The sequence below is a fragment of the Chiloscyllium plagiosum genome, chromosome 14 (genome assembly GCF_004010195.1).
Source record: "Chiloscyllium plagiosum isolate BGI_BamShark_2017 chromosome 14, ASM401019v2, whole genome shotgun sequence".
In the NCBI taxonomy this organism is placed as follows: domain Eukaryota; kingdom Metazoa; phylum Chordata; class Chondrichthyes; order Orectolobiformes; family Hemiscylliidae; genus Chiloscyllium; species Chiloscyllium plagiosum.
Genome location: NC_057723.1, coordinates 10,080,522 through 10,101,692, shown reverse-complemented (window position 1 = coordinate 10,101,692; position 21,171 = coordinate 10,080,522). Strand labels below are relative to the sequence as shown.

Sequence of the window (21,171 nt, the reverse complement as noted above, 5' to 3'; positions counted from 1 at the left end):
TGTACCGCCTCACCCCTCTCTCTGTGCCTCACCCCTCCTTAGTCTTCCCCAGTACTCCCTTGTCATACATACTTCCTCCTCTTTCGTTCCATATTATTATCTTCACTCAGGTCTCCTTCCTTGCTCACCTTTCCCTGTTCCTTAATCTGCATCATGCTATATGCTCTCTACTTATCCCTTTCAGGTGCCAAATCCTTAGAAACTTGAATATAAAAGGTATCTGCCATTCATTATGATCATGGCTGATCATCTAACTCAATCACCTGTTTCTGCTTTTCCCTATAACCTTCGATCCCTTTAGACCCAAGAGCTACATCTCAGTCCATTTCTTGAAAATGAATGCTTTGGCCCCCAAGTGCTTTCTGTAGCAGAGAGTTCCACAGGCTCGCCACTCTCTCTGGGTGAAGACATTTCTCCTTGTTACAATCCTAAATGTTTTATTGTAATGTGACCCCTAGTTCTGGAGTCCCCATCATTAGGAATGTTCTTCCTGTATCTAACCTGTCTCGTCGTAATATGATTGTAAAAGTTTCTATAAGAAAAGATGGAACTGGAGGCTTGGATGGGAAGCGTGAATTAAATATTAGACTGACTGACCTGAGTTTGACCTTTTGCTGCATAATATTGGGGAATGGCTAGTTCCCTTCAACTTCCTAAATGTCTGCGAGTTCCAATCTTGCAACACAAAAAAGCAATTGGTCTTTAATAAAAGTTTTGAAGGTCAGGAGCAGTTCAGAGGAGGTTCACTAGATTGATCCCAGGGGTTTGTCATGTGAAGAGAGATTGAAGAGTTTAGGTCTATACTCTCTGGAATTTAGAAGAATGAGGGGAGATCAAATTGAGGTGTTCAGGATGATAAAGGTGGGGATAAAATACAAGTGAAATTGTTGCTTTCTCTTGTGGGGCATTCTGAGATGAGAGGTCACAGTCTTAGGGTAAGGGGGAGCAAATTTAAAACTGAGTTGAGGAGAAACTATTTCTCCCAAAGGGTTGTGAATCTGCCACCCCAAAGTGCGGTGGATGCTGGGACAGTGAGTCAATTTAAGGAGGAGTTGGACAGATTTTTAATTACTAATGGGTTGAAGGGTTATGGAGAGAAGGCAAGAAAATGGGGGTGAGGAGCATATCAGCCATGATCAAATGGCAGACCAGATTCGATGGGACAAATGGCCTAATTGTGCCCATATGTCTTATGAACAAATGAATTATGTTATCATAGAATCCCTACAGTGTGGAAACAGGCCCTTCAGCCCAACAAGTCCACACCAACTCTCCAAAATGTAACCTGCCCAGACCCAATCTCTCTACTTACTCCTGACTAATGCGCCTAACCTACACATCCCTGAACACTATGGGCAATTTAGCATGGCCAATTCACCTAACCTACACATCTTTGGACTGTGGGAGGAAACACACACAGACACAGGGAGAATGTGAAAACTCTGCACAGACAGTCGTCCAAGGCTGGAATCGAACCTGGTCCCTGGCACTGTGAGGCAGCAGTGCTAACCACTGAGCCACCGTGCTGCGGACCTAGAGTGAAGGGACAAAATGGAAGGCAGAGCTGGATTGGAGGGGCCCCAACAAGAGGTCAGGGTTGGATTAGAGTGTTGGCTGTGGTTTTGGATATGACAGAGATCAGAGAGGGAGAGATGGGGAGATTTGAAGATAGAATTTGAGATGTTGAAGAAGCCAGAGATCCGGGGTATGGGTGGTGAAGGAGGATTAAGTGGGATTTGATATTGGAGTTTTATAACAGAAAGAGCACAAGGCTGCAAAAGGCATAGACTAATTTGGTGAAAATTAACGATGACTTGAATTAAGGATAAGATCAAATAAATTCCTACCCTCAAATAGCCCATTTTCCGTCCAGTGTCTGAATTTGTTTTTGTAATGAATCATTGGAAAAAGTATGCATTTAATTAAAGCTTTTCATCTTGTATTCAATTCACAAGAAATACCACTTTAAGGAGAAATTGAGATGGATATTGGTTTATCCCCTTAAATTTCTTGCTAATTGTCCTAGTCAGTGCAAGATAAAAAATTCAACAAAATGTGTATCTTGTCCAGTAGCTTCTATACCTGTTAAGGAGAAAATATTAAGAAATAGGAAACTGCTATGGTTTAATGGTCTGAGTGACCCAGAGGTGAATCTTCCAGTCCGAGAGACATGGTAATTTGAATCTGCTACAGATCTAACAACCTGCTCCAAGCTTCGATTGTCCATAGTGAAGTTTTATGAAATCCTTCTGGACAGGAAATGAATGAAAGGTAACATGTAGGTGACGTTTTGAGAGTATGTGTTAAATAAATAAGGAAGACACTGTGTGTATAGTTTTGGTCTCTATAATTGAGGAAGGACATAATTACATGAGTAACCATTCAGAGGAGTTTCACTCAACTGATTCCTGGAATGAAAAGAGTTCTCTTGCAAAGAAAGTTTGGACCTGTATCCATTGCAGTTTCGAATGAGAGGGGATCTGGTATCTTTCAATGAAATCCCAAATGGTCTTGTTAGGGTGGGTACTGAGATGATGTTTCTTTTTGTGGGAGAGACTCAAACTAGGAGACAGAATTTAAAGACAAAGGGTGACCTATTTAAGGCCTAGATAAAAAGTTTTTTTTCTCTCTCTGAGGATCATTGAGGGGTGAAATTTTCTTCCCAGAGCACAGTGGAGACTATCATTAATAGATCATCAAGGAAGGTGGAGATATAAGATATTGACAGCAAGGTGGAGTTGGGACCACAATCAGTGGGGAGGCCTGATCTTCTGCCTCTGCAGTCCATGTGATGTAGGTAGACTTAGTGTTGCTGGGAAGGATTGAGGTAGAAGATCATCCATGTTCTTAGTGAGTTGGAGACCCAGTACAAGGAGCTGAATGGTCCATTCCAATTCCTAATTTGTATAGTTGTTTATGCTTGTTAGAGTTGAGCAGAATGAGAGCTGGTCTCAATGAAGCATTTTAAATTCTGAGACATGGTAGCTCTAGAGGAGTTGTTCAGCGCCCCCCCCCCCTTGATCCCGCTTTGACACAGGTTCTAGAACTAGGGGCTAATACTCTCACATTAAGGTTCAGCTGTTTAGGACTGAGATAAGGAGAGATTTCTTTCCTCAGGGATGCATACATGGAAAAAGGCTTGGGGATGATAATTTCTTGAGTGTATTAAACACTGATTGATAGTTTTGTTGGACACTCTGGAAATCAAGGGAATCGGATGGAAAAGTGAAGCTTTATTTATTCTTTCAAAGGATGTGAGCGTCATTGTCGCGGGGCAGTATTAATTGCCAATCCCTCATTGCCCTTGAGAAGATGGTGGTCAGCTGGTTTTTTTAGTGCCATTGCAGTCTGTATGGGGCAAGTACACACAGAATACTGCTGAGAGGATGAGGTGAATAATGAGGGAAACCTTATTTAATATAGTTACAGGCTGAATGGACTGGACCCTGTTCTAATTTCTTCTGAATGAGAAGTACTTGTGCTTGGTGATGTTTTTCACTATTAGCAGCTGGGAGAAAATGCTAAGTATACCTCTGCGTGTCTCAACTGTACAGAATTGCATAGCTTACTGTCAAAAAGTGTGGCGCTGGAATAGCACAGCCGGTCAGGCAGCATCCGAGGAGCAGGAGAGTCGACGTTTCGAGCATAAGCTCTTCATCACATTCCTGATGCTGCCTGACCGGCTGTGCTTTTCCAGCACCACACTTTTTGACTCTGATCTCCAGCATCTGCAGTCCTCGCTTTATCCCTGCATAACTCACTTCAAATTTTGTGTGGTCTTGTTGTAGCCACGGTGAAAGCTAATAGGGGTGGAAATGCAATCTCACTTTCCACAGGCAGCATATGTTGGACCAGACTCTGGAGAGCCCCCCTGCCAATTAATGCTGAGCCATCAGAAAAAGGCTGGAGGTTATGTAGTATGTAGATGTAATGGATGTAGGTTTGCTCGCTGAGCTGGAAGGTTCATTTCCAGATTATTTGACACCCTACAGGGTAACATCTTCAATGGGCCTCCGGGCGAAACAATGCTGATAATTCATGCTTTCTATTTATATGCTTGGCTTTCTTTGGGTTGGTGATGTCATTTCCTGTGATGTCATTTCCTGTTCTATTTCTCAGGGGGTGGTAGATGGGGTCTAACTTGATATCAACAAAACACATCAAGTTAGACCCCATCTACCACCCCCTGAGAAATAGAACAGGAAATGACATCACCAACCCAAAGAAACCCAAGCATATAAATAGAAAGCAGGAATTATCAGCAGTGCTTCACCTGAGGCCCATTGAAGATGTTACCTAGTAGTGTGACAAAAAGTCTGGAAATGAACCTTCCAGCACAGCGAGCAAACCTACATCCTGAACCTCAACCTGAGCTACAAATCTTCTCAAAACATGTAGATGTAATGGCAGCCAGAGTTACTCCAGGGAAAGAGGCCGTCTGGGTCTTTGGGACTGAATGAGAATCAGCACTTTCAGGGAAAACAGTGGGTGGGGGTGTTTGGGGGGGTACGGTGTGGTGAAGGAAGGGAAAACAGGGCTTTTTATCAAAAAACGATGTGGAAAATTAGGATACAGAATAATACTGGCATACAAAAAGGCCATTCAGCCAGTCATTCCAGTGGCATCTCTTTGATACAGCATCCAACTTGTTTCACTTCACTGCTGTTTCACCTTAGCCCTGAAAATGTTCTTCTTTTGAGTCTGCTCCAGTCTGTTTTCTGGAAGTTATTTATTAGTTTCCACCTCCTGCCTCTCCCTTAGATGTCTCTTAAAAATCATGTGGTTGGAAATAACAGTGGGACATTACAAGCTAGGGTGTCAATGCTGCAGGAAAGTTCCACTTCATAGCCCCAAGTTGGTGAAAGGTGTCAACATTTGAAATGACTGTCTTTCCTTGTGGGTCGGGACTCTCTCTAGGGTTTGCAGGCCAAAAGGAAAGGTCATGCTCCTCATCTTAGCTGTGAGAATTGTGGCAATGAAGTGTGATAATTGTTAGAGCCTGGAAGCTATTAATCTCTGCAATCAAGCTGTTAGAAAGAGGTGGGTGGGTGCAGGGGAATGAAAACAAAACCAGGGAGGATCACTCTCTGAGTCAGGGTCAGGACAATTAAACACAGCCGCAAGTGTAAAAATGGAAGAAATTATGAATTGCAGTAGACAATTCTTAACATCTGACAAATACTTGAAAGGAATTAATATAAAGATTTTTGAGAAAGAGCTGGGAAATGAAACTGAAAGAAAATCATATGAAATGAAATGCTCATCCAGAGAGCCAGAACATTCTGGGGACCTGGGTTCAAATCTCGCCAAGGCAGATGGTGGATTTTAAATTCAATAAAAATCTGAAATTAAGAGTCTAATGATGACCGTGAAACCATTGTTGAGAAAAATCCATCTGGTTCACTAATGCTCTTTTCAGAAAGGAAATTTGCCATCCTTACCTGGACTGGCCTACACGTGACTCCAGACCCACAGCAGTATGGTTGACACATAACTGTCCTCTGGGCAATTAGGGATGGGTATAAATGCTGGCCTAGCCAGCAACATCCTTGTCCTGTGAATGAATAATTAAAAAAAAACAAATTGTACCATATCTGTGAATTAGATAGCTCTTTGAAAGAATTGGTACAGGCCTGATCATAGTTTCAGAAAGGAAAATCTGCCATCCTTACCTGGACTGCCTACACGTGACTCCAGACCCACAGCAGTGTGGTTGACACATAACTGTCCTCTGGGCAATTAGGGATGGGTATAAATGCTGGCCTAGCCAGCAACATCCTTGTCCTGTGAATGAATAATTAAAAAAAACAAATTGTACCATATCTGTGAATTAGATAGCTCTTTGAAAGAATTGGTACAGGCCTGATCATAGAATCCCCACAGCTTGGGAGCATACCAGCCCACCGAAAAACAACCCACCCAGACCCAACTCCCTTGTATCTTCCATGGCTGATCTATCTAACCCACACATGTTTGGACATGGGAGGTAAATGGAGGGAAACTGCACAGACACGGGGAGAATGTGCAAACTCCACACAGACAGTCACCTGAGGCTGGAATTGAACCTGGGTCCTTGGGACTGAGAGCTACCGTGCCATCTGTGATGAACTGAATTTAGTTTATTCTTTCATGAGACATGGATATTTGTTGCCCAGCCCTAACTCCCTTTGCACTGAGTGGATTGCTTGGAAACTTCACAATGTACTCAAGAGTCAATTACATTACTATGGGTCCAGAGTAAAATGTAGGCCAGACCCAGTAGGGGCAGCAGAATTCCTTCCCCAAAGAGTATTAATGAATCAGAAAGAGTTGTGACAACAATACTTGATTGTTCCATGGTTACCATTACTGAGATTAGTTTTTAATTTCATATTTGCCATTAATTTAATTTTGATTCAACCATCCGACATGCCGGGATTTGAACCTGTGCCTCCAAAGTATTAACCTAGGTCTTTGGATTATGAAGCCCAATGACAATGCATTATGTAACTGCGTCTCTTCATTTCCCTGTTCGCCTCCCCTACCCCCGAATGGCCACGCTCCATGCTGTGCCTTCTATGATTCCTACTTTGACTTTGAAAGCTGAGATGCTCGATTGAATTGCTGAAGGCTGTTGTACTGAGAGAAAATGAGGACTGCAGTTGCTGGAGATCAGGGTTGAAAAATGTGGTGCTGGAAAAGTACAGCCAGGTCAGGCACCGTCCACGGAACAGGCAAGTCACCTGAGGCTGGAATTAAACCTAGGTCCTTAGGACTATGAAGCAGCAGTGCTAACCACTGTGCCACCAGTGATGGATTGTATTTATTTTATGCTTTCACTGGACAAGGGCGTTTGTTACCCAGCCCTAATTGCCCTCCTGCTCCTTGGATGCTGCCTGACCTGCTATGCTTTTCCAGTGCCATACTTTTAAACCCAAAGCCTGTTGTACCTCTTTCATTTAAGAGGATTCATCAGTTTTCAGTTTCTGTAGCTGGTTTCAGTTTCTGAAAAGCTTTCACGTGTTAGACGTGATTACCAACTCCACTCTTTTCTTTGCTAGCTCCACACTTACACTTGAGTCCTTGTCTCTCCATCTGTTCATGAGTGGTTTATGGATTCTGCAGGCTTCTGCCTACTATAACATGGATTCTAATTGGTCAATGCAGGTTTAATCTGACTCTGAATGGTCTAATATAGCCCGTATCATTTGAGAATGATTAAGCTTTTCACCTGTTAATCCTGACACGGTACATCTGTGTAGGATTTGATTCCCAATTGCTAAGGAAATCGTAATGGCCTGTGTTACTGAATTGGACTCATCTACATTGAGAAATCATAGTTTTGCATGCTGCTTAAACATTTGGGATCTGTTAGGAGGTCTACTGTGTCCCTATTTTAACGTAGGAATTTTGTGGACATCCTGACAATATGTCTTTGAGTTTCCTTGCTTTCAATTGATCCAACATGCATCCTGATCTTTTGCCTTTCTCAAGTGAGTTAAACTGGCACCTCACCCAAGTTTGCCTGCCCACCAATAAACTCTGGTTTCAACACTCTTTGATACTATAATGATCAAAAATATTGAGGCTTGTCTCATGCATTGATTGATATTTTGAACCAACTTGTTGAGATGTGCACGGCTCTGGAGCAGGTTGGGCTTGAACCCACGCCATCAGGACCAGAGATAGGGTCATTACCACTGAGCATAAAGCCCTTCACTCCAGTGTGCTTTAATAATGTCAACCACGTGTTTCATCTGTAGATTAGCTTGTTAGTTGACGGTTCCAGCTCAATAAACTTCATCAGCATGCTGTTTCCACTTGCTGCTCACCAAGTAGTGATAATGCTAATGGTCTAACAATCAGTTAGATTGGGTTAGATTCCCTACAGTGTGGAAACAGGCCTTTTGACCCAACATGTCCACTCCAACCCTCAGAGCAACCCAACCAGCCCCATTCCCCTACATTCACCTCTGGCTAATGCACCTAACACTATGGGCAATTTAGCGTGGCCAATTCACCTAACCTGCACATCTTTGGACTGTGGGAGGAAACCGGAGCACTCAGAGGAAACCCACGCAGACACGGGGAGAACGTGCAAACTCCACACAGACGGTTGCCTGAGGTGGGAATTGAATCCGGGTCCCTAGTGCTGTGAGGCAGCAGAGCTGACAGGGAATGATTAGTTGATCATAATCATTAACATGACAAGGTCTGGATTTGTAGGAATACAGGGAGGTTAATTTAGTCTCTTGAGCCTATTCTGCTGCTATTCAGATGGACAACGGTTGACACAAGCAACACAAAAACCTGTTTGCTTTCCTTCATTCCAAAGTCTTTTAATTCCCGGGCCCAATAGAAGCCTATTGATCCCAATGTTGAGATAATCAGTTAACCCTCCCAGTGGAGTTAATTTGAATAAATGTGAGGTTTGGATTTTGGTAAAACAAATGAGCAGGACTCGTACAATTAAAAATAGGGCCTTGTGTAGTGCTATAAAACAGAGAGACCTAGAGGTTCAAGCCCAAAATTCTTTAAAGTTTGCACCACAGGGTAGTTAAAAAAGGTATTTAGCACGCTTGCCTTCATTGCTCAGGCCTTTGAGTATAGGAGTTGGCACGTCATGCTGAGCTTGCACAGGACGTTGGTGAGGCCTCTACTGCAGTACTGTGCCCAGTTCTGATCACCCTGTTATAGGAAGGATATTATTAAGCTGGAGAGGGTTCGGAAAAGATTTACCAGGATGTTTCTAGGAATGGAGGGTTTGATTTTATAAGGAGATGCTAGATAGGCTGGGACATTTTTCACTGGAGTGTAGGAGGTTGAGGGGTGACCGTACAGAGGTTTACAAAATCATGAGGGGTATACATAAGGTGGATGGCAGGTATATTTTCCCTAGGGTTGGAGATTTCAAGACTAGGGGGCATATTTTTAAGGTGAGAGGAAAAAGATTTAAAAAGGAGATGAGGGACTTTTTGTTTTTACGCAGAGTGGTTCATGTGTGGAATGAACTGCCAAAGGAAGTGGTGGGTGCGGGTACAGTTACTGTGTTTAAAAGGCATTTGGATAAGTACATGAAAAAAGACGTGTTTGGAGGGACATGAGCCAACCACAGGCAGGTTGGACTCGTTTAGTTTCTGACTCAATGACTATAAATGTACTTATGGAGACGCTTTGGTTGTGAAAGACACTCTATAGATGCATGCTTGTGTTTTTATCTCGCCCTGCTTTTGCAAGTCAGCCTGGTTCAGGTAGTCAAGCCACAGGGCTGAGGCTCAATCTCCTGAACCAGAGGCAGACCAACAACTCATGGAGCCCACGGTTTAGTCTAGGGTGAGCAGTGAATTGTGGATCAGAGGATGATCAGCAAATGTGACTCTCTTACATAGAAAAAACAGAAGGATTAGGCCATTCAGCCCTTCGAACCTGTTCCACCATTCAGTATGATCACAGCTAATCATCCAGCTCAGTCCTCTGTTCCCACTTTCTTCCTCTACCCCTTTGATCCTTTTGGCCATAAGAACTCCTTTTTGAAGACATCGATGTTTTGAATTGTTTGTTCTGGTAGAGAATTCCATTGGCTCACCACACTTAGGTAATGCAGTTGCATCACTTTGAGACTCAGTCCCTTACCCAAATATACTCCAGCCATGGAGGAGTAACAGTTCCTTATAGTTATACAGTGTCAGGACCTGGCTGCGTGTTATTAGCTGTTGTGTTTCCTATATTACAATAGGGAGGAGAAGGCAGTTCGGACCGTCTTATCTGGCTCTCTCATTCTATAAGATCATGGTTGATCTGACTGGGGCCAGTTTTCCTGTCTGTCCCCGATAATCCTTTTCTCTCTTGTCAATAAAAAATCCATCTCACTCAACTTTGAAATATTGATTAGATTTCCTACAGTGTGGAATCAGGCCCTTCGGCCCAACAAGTCCACATCGGCCTTCCGAAGAGTAACCCACCCAGACCCATTCTCCTATCCTATATCCACCCCTGACTAATGCACATAATACTATGGGCAGCTTAGTGTGGCCAATTCACCTAACCTGTACATCTTTGGATTGTGGGAGGAAACCCATACAGGCACGGTGAGAACGTGCAAACTCCACACAGACAGTTGCCCAAGGCAGGAATTGAACCTAGGTCCCTGGCACCGTGAGGCAGCAGTGCTAACCTGTGAGCTACCATGCCACCCATATTCAATGCTTGTTGCTCTTTGGGGAAGAGAAGTCCAAACATTAATGTCCCTCCAAGAGAAGAAACTGCTCCTCACCTCCATCTTAATGGTTCACCATTTACTTCAGAATTGCAGTTCCAGATTCTTCTTATAAAGGGAAACATCCCCTGATTGTCTACTCTGTTAAGCCCCTCAGAAACTTCCATGTTTCAAAGAGATCATCTTCTGAACTCCAATGGCTCAATCTTTCTTCCTAAGAGAAAGTATTTAATGGCTGTAGCTACTTTGACACATCCTGAGGAGTGATGCAAATGCAAATTGTTTTGGTTATGGCGTTTACAGCATGCTCCCCCAACTCTGCTCCCCATCCCATACACGACCTGGTTCCCCCAATATTGTCCTCCTACCAATTAGGAGACACATACATTGAAGGTCATCCTTTAAATATACAAGAACCCAGTGTTGGAGTGATTCTTTGGAATTTCCATTTCAGTCCATTGTCCCCATTCAGTTCCAATGGTGCAATATGCCTTTGCTGGTGTTTTCAATTGGAGTCCCAGTGCTGTCTTCACATTGCTAAAGTATGCACTGGGAAGTCTACACCCTACCTAAGTAAAGCTCAATCAGGGAAAACATTGGGCAGACTACAGCTTGCTGGCAGAGTCCAAAGTTGGAGCAGACTCACAGAGGAGATTGCATGTCCGGTGTAAAGTTTGAACAGTGAGGAATAATTCTTGTGTGAAGGGAGCTGAACACATTGAGCCTGTGATTCTTGGGTGGCTCCAAGGTAAACTTTAACAGTTGATTTATTTTCAATCTTTACCAGAAAGCCGAGACTGCAAATAAAACAAGATTTTGTGAACCAAGTGTATTCAATCTGTTGGCCTCTGGATTTGTTAAAATAAAGACCAAGCTTTCCTCTGTGTCTTCAGTTTGAATGTAAGCTGGAACTGAACCTGTAATTAGGGGAGGTTACTTGAGTTAAACTTTGGCAGTCAGTTTCATTCAAAAGCATAGGATTTGTTCCAATTACACCCTTGATATGAATCTTCTCAAGGTTTAAATAAACCTCCTGAAAGGGTAAGATATTCAGAGGCAATTAAATCAGGTTGGGTCTCTGCAAGTGTGGAAATGCATTAGGCATTTTTAAAAATCTATCTTCACAGGCACGTTTCCTACTTTTTCTGTTCGGGTGTAAGTTTAGTTGTCAAGATCAACATTTATTGCCCATCCTTAGTTACCCTTGAGTTGTTGTGCTGTCATAGTCTTACCAGACCATAGGACTGCTTTCTCATTAGAGAGAGGTGAGTGGTGATGATTTAACATGAGGGTCACTGTATGTCAGGCAAAGGGAGAGGTTGCAAAGGAGAGTCCATCATGCTGTCCCCAGCCAATGTGGGAATTGAACCCATGTTGTCGGGATCAAGTTCGGCCGCATTTCGAATACTGTGTACAGTTCTGGTCGCCACATTACCAAAAGGATGTGGACGCTTTGGAAAGGGTGCAGAGAAGGTTTATGAGGATGTTGCCTGGTATGGAAGGTGCTAGCTATGAAGAGAGGTTGAGTAGGTTAGGTTTATTTTCACGAGAAAAAAGGAGATTGAGGGGGGACCTGATTGAGATTTACAAAATCATGAAGGGTATGGACAGGGTGGATAGAGACCAGCTTTTTCCCAGGGTGAAGGATTCAATAACCAGAGGTCATGCTTTCAAGGTGAGAGGTGGAAAGTTTGAGGGGGATACACGTGGTAAATACTTCACACAGAGGGTGGTGGGCGTTTGGAACGTGTTGCCAGCAGAGATGGTAGAGGCAGGCACGGTAGATTCATTTAAGATGTGTCTGGACAGATGCATGAGTAGGTGGGGAGCAGAGGGATACAAATGCTTCGGAATTGACCGACAGATTTAGACAGTGGATTTGGATCGGCTCAGGCTTGGAGGGCCGAATGGCCTGTTCCTGGGCTGTAAACTTTCTTTGTTCTAAGTGAACCATCCATTTGAAAAATAGCGGTCCATCTGGTGTAGGTGCACCCCATAGAACTGTTAGGAAAGAAGTTCCAGAGTTTTGACTCTAGTGACAGTGAGGAATAGGGATATATTTCCAAGTCAGAAACTGAGAGTGGCTTGGAGGGGGAGCTTGCAAGAGTGGTGGTGTTCCCATGCACTTACCACCCTTGTCCTTTTTAGTTGGTTGAGATTGTGGGTTTGGGAGGTTCTGTCTAAGAGTAGTTGCTGTGTATCTTGTACATGGTACAGTCTGAGCATTAAGGGTGGAGGGAGTGAATGGGGTAACTGCACAGAGGCCGGTATCTCGACACCATTTATTTACACATGTACAGTACTCAACGCTGAGTTCGGCTTGCTCAGAGCCAGCTCTCAGAGTGAACAGAACCTCTGACACTCCTGTTTATTTATTTATTTTTTCTTTTATTTTTTTTCCCCAGCACCCATGGTGTGTGTGCATGCAGGTGTGAGACACAGTGAAAGACACAAAGTGCACGAATCTACACTCCTGTTTATATCTGTCAGCCAGGGCTCCCTGATTGGACCGGGTTAACAGCCCAAATCAGGGAACTCACATTCTATGAGGTCTATCTCGCTGACCTCATTACAATCACTTCACCAGCCAACAGGGTTGCTTTGTCCTGGATGGTGTTAAGCTGCTGTGCGTTGGTGCAAACAAAATGAAAGTGATGCACTTCTGCGGGTGTTTTATGTTCACGTATAATTACCTTTGGAGGCCATTTGATTATACGCACAAGTTAATTGAATTGTAGGTATTTTACTATTGATATTTGTGCTGATAAATGTGAGCAAAGTTGGACATTAATAATTAATTTAAGGGCGAGACTGATTATAGTGGCAATGTCACTGGATTACTGATCCAGAGGCCCAGGTTAATATTCTGGAAATTTAGATTCAAATCCCAACATTGGCAACTGGTTGGATTTAAATTCAATTAATAGCAAGCTAATTTCAGTAATGGTGATCATAGCACATATTATCGATTTATTATAAAAGCCCACTATGTTCACAAAAGCCCCTTAGGGAAGGAAATCTACTTTGGCTACTTCACTGAGCCTCCACACCATCTGTTCGTCCCCTTCTCCTTCTCCACCTTTGTCAAAAGGATAAAAAAAACATTTTCCAATCACTTTCAGTTTGAAACAAGAGTCATGTCAGACTTGAAATACTAACTTAATCTCTCTCCACAGCTGCTGCCAGACCTACTGAGTTTCTCCAGCATTTTCAGAGTTTGTTTCTGCACTGATCTAGCCGGTGAATCCAGGGACACAGCAATGTGGTCAACACGTAGCCACTCTTTGAGCTGGCTGAGTAAGGCATTTAGTTCAGAAGAAATTTAGTGATGGATGACAAATGTTAGCTTTTCTAGCAATGTTCACATCCCGTAAAAGAAAATGGAGAACTCATGCCCACTATTTTTTGCAACTTTATACAAAATTATTGCTTTAAACTGTGCACAAATTTTGAGTTTTCAAATGCTGAGGAAGTGCTTCCATTGTGGGCAGAATAGCAACCAATCACAGATCGACTTCCATTACAGTTCCATGTTTTTGGACAGATTTGCCAATATTTTGAATTTCTGCACCATATTTGGGATACTGAAACATCACTAACCATTTCCCAAAAGTGTTATCAAACACAACACAGCATGAAGCGACAGAAGAAATAAACACAGGTGATCCAAAGCTTGATCCAAGGGCATTTTAAAGAACATCTTGCAAGATGCCTGGTAGGGAGAAGCTGACAGACAATAGAGCTCACAGCAGGTCTATCAGAGAAGTAGTTGAGAGAGAAGCTGTACAGATATTGGAGGGTTACAAGGTAGGAGGAAGTTTCAAGAAAATGCAGCGGCATTGGTGATCAGTGGATACGTGACACAGAATGACAAACTTGTTGCTGTTGATGAACAAGACTTAGTGAGAGTTGGTTGGGCCTGTATTATAAAGGAATAAATCCTGATCCCTGAGGGTATGTTTTCCAGTAATAACTGATGTGAAAATGCTTCTGCTATCCCTCAAAACATAAGAATCTTGTGTGGATATTATTGTATTGAAGAATTTATTGCAGCTAACTATGATGTACAAGCGCTACATTCAAAGGTACACAAGTGGCTGGGCTGTGATAGGTTTACATTCGAACAATATGCTTCAAGTGACATGTCATGCTTCAAGTGGTTGGAGGCAGGATGGAGTGTGATTCCGACATGCAATCAGTTTAAGCAGCACTCCTCAGTACTGTCCCGTGAACAATGCTATGCTGTCTCATTAATGCCTCTCTCATAGTACAATGCTTTCTTTCTACCGTCCTTCCAACAGTGGAGTACTCCCTCAGTATCATTCCTCCAATAATGCAGCCCCTCTCTCTCAGTACTGCCTCTCCAACAATGCAATGCTTTCTCAGTGTTACCCCCAGCACTCCCTTGCTCCTGCCTTCTGATTATAGGCAGGGCTAAATTCTTGTGAAGAAAATTCTGTTGAACCTCTCTGCAACTCTTTTTGTTTAAACTGTAACCAGATTGTAATCTCCAGGATGTTAGGCTTCACCTCTCTGACATCATTATGTTTTTATATTTTGTTTCAGGTCGTTTAGCAAACAGAGAGCTGCAATTGAGAAGGAATATGGTCAGGTAAGGAGCTGTACCAGTGCTAAACCAGTAAAGTTCACAAGAGCCATATGAATTATGAGGCAATTTGGATTTTAAAATGGGAAAGATATTTTTAGGACCCCTACAGTGTGGAAACAGTCTATACCAATCCTCCAAAGAGCATCTCACCCAGACACACCCTATCACTGCATTTCCCATGGCCAACCCACCTAACCTGCACATCCCTGGACACTATGGGCAATTCAGAATGGCAAATCCACTTAACCCACATATCTTTGGACAGTCGGAGGGAACCAGAGCAGACATGTGGAGAATGTGCAAACTCCACACAGTCACCCAAGGCTGGAATCAAACCTGAGTTCCTGGTGCCGTGAGGCAGCAGCACTAACCATGAGCCACCATACCACCCTGATAATTCTTGACCCCTTTTTGTTTAGAAATCCTCATCTCTCAGTTATCCATCCCAGATTGACTTTGATTGACCTCGCGGGTTAACTTGACAATCAGTTGGCACCTTTTTCACCTTCAGTGCAAACTGTTGTGATTGTTTGGAATTTGACGCTCTCGTGTTTATCCCGGTGAGTGCCAGGACTGAAAGTTCGGATAATGTCAGTGGAATCTCCCCAGTCCCTGAACAACATGGGTTGTGGCAAGAAAGTTGGCAAAATCACATGAGGTGGCTAACAAGGGGCTTCTCAATGGCCAGAGCATAAAGTCTCCTTTTCCAACCAGCACTGAATGGTGAGTCAAGGTTCATGCTGGTGAAAGAAGCCTATTTGCATTCACCAGTGTAGGCCAACATTATCATGCCATCTCACCTCATTAACATGCACCCTCCCAATCTCCTCCTTGCTGGATAGAAACAACATGGTGACAGTTCCTCATGGGCAGGTCCAAATGGTGACTCAAGCTCACCTGTAGCTCATCCAGACCTCCATGTTGGACACCAATATTGTGGGGCACATTCCACAGACAATGAGTATGTGCAACGCCAACCCCTCCCATCCCACTACACACCAGGACCTCCACTTCCCTGTCGACATAGCTGGGGTGCCAATCTGTCAGATATGTATGTCATGTGTTAGCTGACAGGAGCAGTATGCAAGCACTTGACCAGGTGCAGGGCTGGGCTTTGAAGATGTACCAGTGCCAGGAATCCTGGTGAGTACTTCCACCATGGTGAGCAGGAATGGGATACCACAGGGGCATGGTCCATGGGTAATGAGTTGAATGTGGGAAGTGAAAACTCTTTAAGGCTCCATGAAGCTTGCCAAAATTGACACTTTGCCATCTTCTGGTAAAGTTCAGCCCCTCATCTCTCTTTTTAGCAAGATTTTGATTATGTACGACCAAGCAACTAATTGCCTTTGCAATTGCCCCTTTACTCCACTTACACGGTCCACTTCAATGTGCTTCCCTTAGCGTATTCTATTCTTGATTATAACTCCCTCATTGTTAATTTATGTCTAAGTGCGTTGTGGAAACATTACGTCAAATGAAGTGATGATATGTGGATCTCCCTCCGCAAAACTGCCATCTTAAGTAATAAACGTAAATCCAAGGATCAATAGACGTCTGTTGACTCAGGTTATTCAGGGATATGGAATCCGAGACAATGGATGAACAGAGATCAGCTAGGATCTCATCGAATGCTTGACACTGAATGGCACCTCCTGTTCCCTTCACTTGAGGAAACTGTTTACACGGTGTGTTGACAACCCTGGTGGTTAGTCTTAGCCTCCAAGCCCATTTGCAAGAGTATCCTCCACAGATCTAGGTGTCTGCCAAATCCATTTACATCCTCTTGTTGTCCTAATCTCTCCGGCAGAATGTCCTGGATAGAACCTCTGGCTGATGATGTGCTCTCTGATTCCACGTCCAACACTAAACCACACCCCCACTCCTGGCTGCCATCACCACACTGCTCCACTTCTGGCATTACCTGGTACTCCCCAGCCTGGGAACAGCACTCGAGGGAAATTGGAGAATATTGAGATCCACTGTCTCCCAGCGAGATACTCAGTAACCCGTATCCTCACATACTGCATTAGCCTTCGCATTGCACTCACTCAATCCTCTATAATAGTCTGCCTTCCATTTCATCCACCAGCCCCTCGGCCTTTCGTGCTTGCTCCCTCATTTGTGCTCAATGTCTTCCTTGGGCCTTTTGTTTGTCACTTCGGTTGAAACAAGTTTTCACCCCCTTCCTTAAACCCAATTCTGAACCAGAATCTCAAGTTTACGATGCACTCAGTGAGGTTCTAGATGAATTTAAATGGAAGCTAACAGAAGGAGCAAGTGCTCCTTCCCCTCTATAAAAGTTTCATCACATCTCTCCTGTCTGCGACAAGAATTTTGCTGAAGGATGTGAGAGGTTATCGGCTCAGGTGATAATGTTGTGCTGCTTCATGTGGTCCCAGGTTTTATATCGCAGAATATATAGCACGGGACCAGTCACCTGTACAAGATGTTGGTGAGACCACATCCAGAGAACTGCAAGCAGTTTAGGTCCTTTTTGTTTAAGGACCTCACCAGAGGCAGTTCCGAGAGTGTTCATTAGAATGGTCCGTGGTTTGGAGGGCTTGTCATATGAGCAAAGGTTAAACAGGTTGGCACTCTGTTCCCTGGAGTTGAGAGGAATGAGAGGTGATCCTCATTGAAACAGATCGGATTTTGAAGGTGCTTGACAGGGTCAATGGTGAGAGGATGTTTCCCCTCATGGGACAGTCTGGGACCAGAAGGTATGATTAGATTAGATTACTTAGTGTGGAAACAGGCCCTTCGGCCCAACAAGTCCACACCGACCCGCCGAAGCGCAATCCACCCATACCCCTACATTTACCCCTTCACCTAACACTACGGGGAATTTAGCATGGCCAATTCACCTGACCTGCACATCTTTGGACTGTGGGAGGAAACCGGACGGGTCTCTGGCGCTGTGAGGCAGCAGTGCTAACCACTGTGCCACCGTGCCGCCCACACGGTATAGTCTCAGAATAAAGGAATGCCAATTTAAGACAGAGACGAGAAGGAATTTTATTCTCTCTGAGGGTTAGAGCTCCTTGTGTATATTTAAGGTTGAGATAAATCCTTGTTCAGTAGAGAAATCAATGGTTATGGGGATAGGGCCGGAAAGTGGACGTGAGGAAGGTTGTATCAGGCATGAGCCTATTGAATGGTGGAGCAGGCTTGAGGGGCCAAACGGCCGCCTACTGTTCCTATTCCTTATGGTTTTATCATTATACCTCTCTGCATTAATAAAGTCCTCCTGATTTCCCCTTACAGCAAAGAAGGCGTGTCACGACCTGTGTGACTGAAATGCCCTAATCGCTGATGCCATTTGGCTGCATTGTCTACAACTGGCTATGGAACACAGCAACAGCAGTAGGTCACTCAGACACTGACAACTGCATTGGAAAAGGGTTCCGAGTCAGGCAGGGCATGGGAGTGAAGCTGTGAATGGAGGAACAAATGGAAAGTTTTCTTTTCCTTCTCAGTGTTTCTTTCCCTAGAGAGCAGCGGAGGCAGGTTGATTTGAATCTATTTAAGGACATGAGTGCCAGATTCTTGACTGACAATGAAAGCAAAGGATATTTAGGGTGGGCACAAAACTTTGAGTGGCAGAGCACAATTGGAAGGTCATAAGCTTTGGAATAGGGTGGGGACAGAGAAGTGGTTTGGAGTGAGGGAGGGAATGGGAAGTGTGGTTGGGATAGGGAGATGGAGGATGGTCACTTGGACTCAGATTCGGGGGTGGGGGAGGACATTGGAAGGTCTTCTCAGGCCAGAACTAGGCCTCTGCTTTCCTGCCTCTTGCAACTCTTGCACCATTTGTTCCTGTTTACTTTTGGTCCGAACAGGAATTTCATTCCCGAGAATTCTTGGCTGGAGAGATCTATAAAAGGGTCTTGGCTTTACTTCAGTTTTAAGGCCTGGATTCGGTAATGGACACTGATGGGGAGCTGGACATAAGCCACAGTCACCATGTAAATTACGGGCGCCGTCTGAATCTAAATGGAACCTCCTAATAGTTGATGAGGGGAAAGGTCAGCTCCTGATCATTGCCCAGTGACTTCCCTGGAAAATTTGCGTGTCCGCCTAATGTATTTTTAAACTTGGGACATCGTCACTACATGAGCTACATTTCATTAAGAGTCTCTCCAGCATGTTTGCAAGAAAAAAAAATTCAATAAGCTCTGCTGATGTTGAGTAGGGGTGATGTCACCTTGTTATTCAGTCATGCTGCCCAGTTTTAAGGAAGTTGTTGAGTAATCAGACTTTTGTCCTGTGGCAAAAGGCCAGAAACTGAGTAATCAGGCAATGGCTCCTTGACCAGTCTCCACGGTTTGGCTTTCTGAGTCAGTAGTTAATAATAATAATAATGAGCTGCTTTAAAATTCTGAAGTGTGTGTGTGTATGTGGAGGGGGAGAGGGTAATAAGCAGGGAAGACTTTTCAATTTGTGGGAGAGATCAAAACTGAGGGGCATAAATTATTAATATTTATTGACTCTTTTGTAGTTTATGGGTGTCACTGTCAAGGGCAGAATTTATTATCGAGCTCTTATTGCCCTTGGACTGAGGTGGCTTGCTAGGCCATTTTAGGGAGAAGCTCAGAGTCAGCCATGTTGCTGTGGGTATGAAGACACATGTAGACCAGACTGGGTAAGGATGGCAGATTTCCTTCCCTGAAGGGTATCACTGAGCCAGATGGGTTTTTATGCCAATCAAACAATAGCTTCATGGTCACCATTACTAGTTTTATCTTCGGTACTTATTAATTGAATTCAAATTCCACCAGTTGCTGTGGTGTTTTTTGAACCCAGGGACACCCGGAGTGTTAGGCCGGACCTTTAGATTACTCTTTCAGTGACAACACCGCTGCACCATATATAAATAAAAAACCAGTCACTAATAAATCAAATAGGGAACTCGGAAGTGACCTCTTTGACCAGAGTGTGGTGAGAATGTGATAGTCACTACCACAAGGAGCGCTTGAGGCAAATAGTATCGATGCATGGAAGGGGAAATGAAATAAATATGAGGGTGAAAGGAATAGCGAAAATGTTGGAATACACTGCTTAAGATTAGTATGTGGAAATATACAATGAAGGTCTTCAAAAGAATGTTTGATAGTTATTTGAAGAGAAATTGTTTCCATGCCAACAGGAAGATCAAGTGGGGAAGTGAGACTAGCCGTGTGGAGAAAGCTGGCATGGTGATGATGGCTGAGTGGCCACTCCCCTCTTTGCTGTAATGGAGAGTGGGACTATTCAACCAGCTGTGCTCACAAATCTTTCACTATTGATCCTGGCTTAAGGTACTTTCTTGCACCATAGCAGTTTACAAGATGCGGGGCTGTCCAGGAACTGTTAGTGGGGTTGCGTCGAGGCAAAAATAAAAACCAGCAGTGGGGCAAGATGGTATGTGTTATTGTCCTATAATAATACAAACCTTTTGAGGGTCATCTGCCATTGTTGCCTTGCTGTCTTCGGCACTGACTCTAATTGTGTCTTAGAGAAGTTTGAGGTTTGTTTAGGTGGGTCTCTGACTGGACAGAAACATAGAGCTAGGCCACCAACCTCAGTCAGACACATTGCTGGGGGTCCCATTATTTTACCTCTAAATGCCCCTCTCAGTCAAAATGTTTTTCCCCAGATCTCCAACCTTCTTAAAAATTAATAAGCAAAACAGATCAATGGAAATAATAAACTTGTTTAAAAGCCTCTATGATTTTCCTTCTGAATCTTTGATTACTGCAGCATGCTGGAGATTCATTTCTAAAGGTTTTTGCAGGGTTAGCAACACTGTGCAGGATCTCACACTCTCTCCAACTATTTCCCTGGTTTTTGAGGGAACTGAATTCAAATGCAAGACTTATTTCATCCCCCTGTGCGATCAAGTTGACTTTCACAGCACTATAGGCGACAAATCAGCCCGTCAGCTCTTTGCATACTTTTCACCTTTCTGTATTTATTTTCCTTTTTGAATGTTTTATTTGTTCTTTCAGGGGATGTAGACATTGCGTGCAATGCTAGTATTTGTTATTCATCACTAATTGCCCTTGGAGTGAACAAATTGTTTGGCATCAACCACGCTACTGAGGATATGCAGTCACGTGGACTTTTGCAACCAACAGTGATCATTTCATGGTCACCAATACCAAGGCCGTGTTCAATTTCAGATTTTATCAATTGAACTTAAATTCCACCAGATGAGGTGTTTGGGATTTAAACTCCCAGAGCACTTGTATTTGCCTCGGGACAGTAGCCCTGTGACATTAACACTCTGTCACTGTCACCCCCTTTCATTTCAGTTCAAAATGAGCTCTTCTAATTTCCCCAGAGTTGTCCACATCTGGGTTTTGTCAGCCAGCTGAAATACACA

At 43.7% G+C, this 21,171-nt stretch overlaps 1 protein-coding gene across 2 annotated transcripts in view; it reads left to right on the top strand.

Moving 5' to 3' along the window:
- LOC122556475 (F-BAR and double SH3 domains protein 2-like) overlaps positions 1-21,171 on the top strand; it is a 67,341-nt gene that overhangs the window by 930 nt on the left and 45,240 nt on the right. For both annotated transcript variants that reach the window (XM_043703139.1, XM_043703140.1), the window contains exon 3: positions 14,762-14,807. In XM_043703139.1, the coding sequence (XP_043559074.1) occupies positions 14,762-14,807 (46 nt within the window). The remainder of the gene's footprint in view (positions 1-14,761; positions 14,808-21,171) is intronic.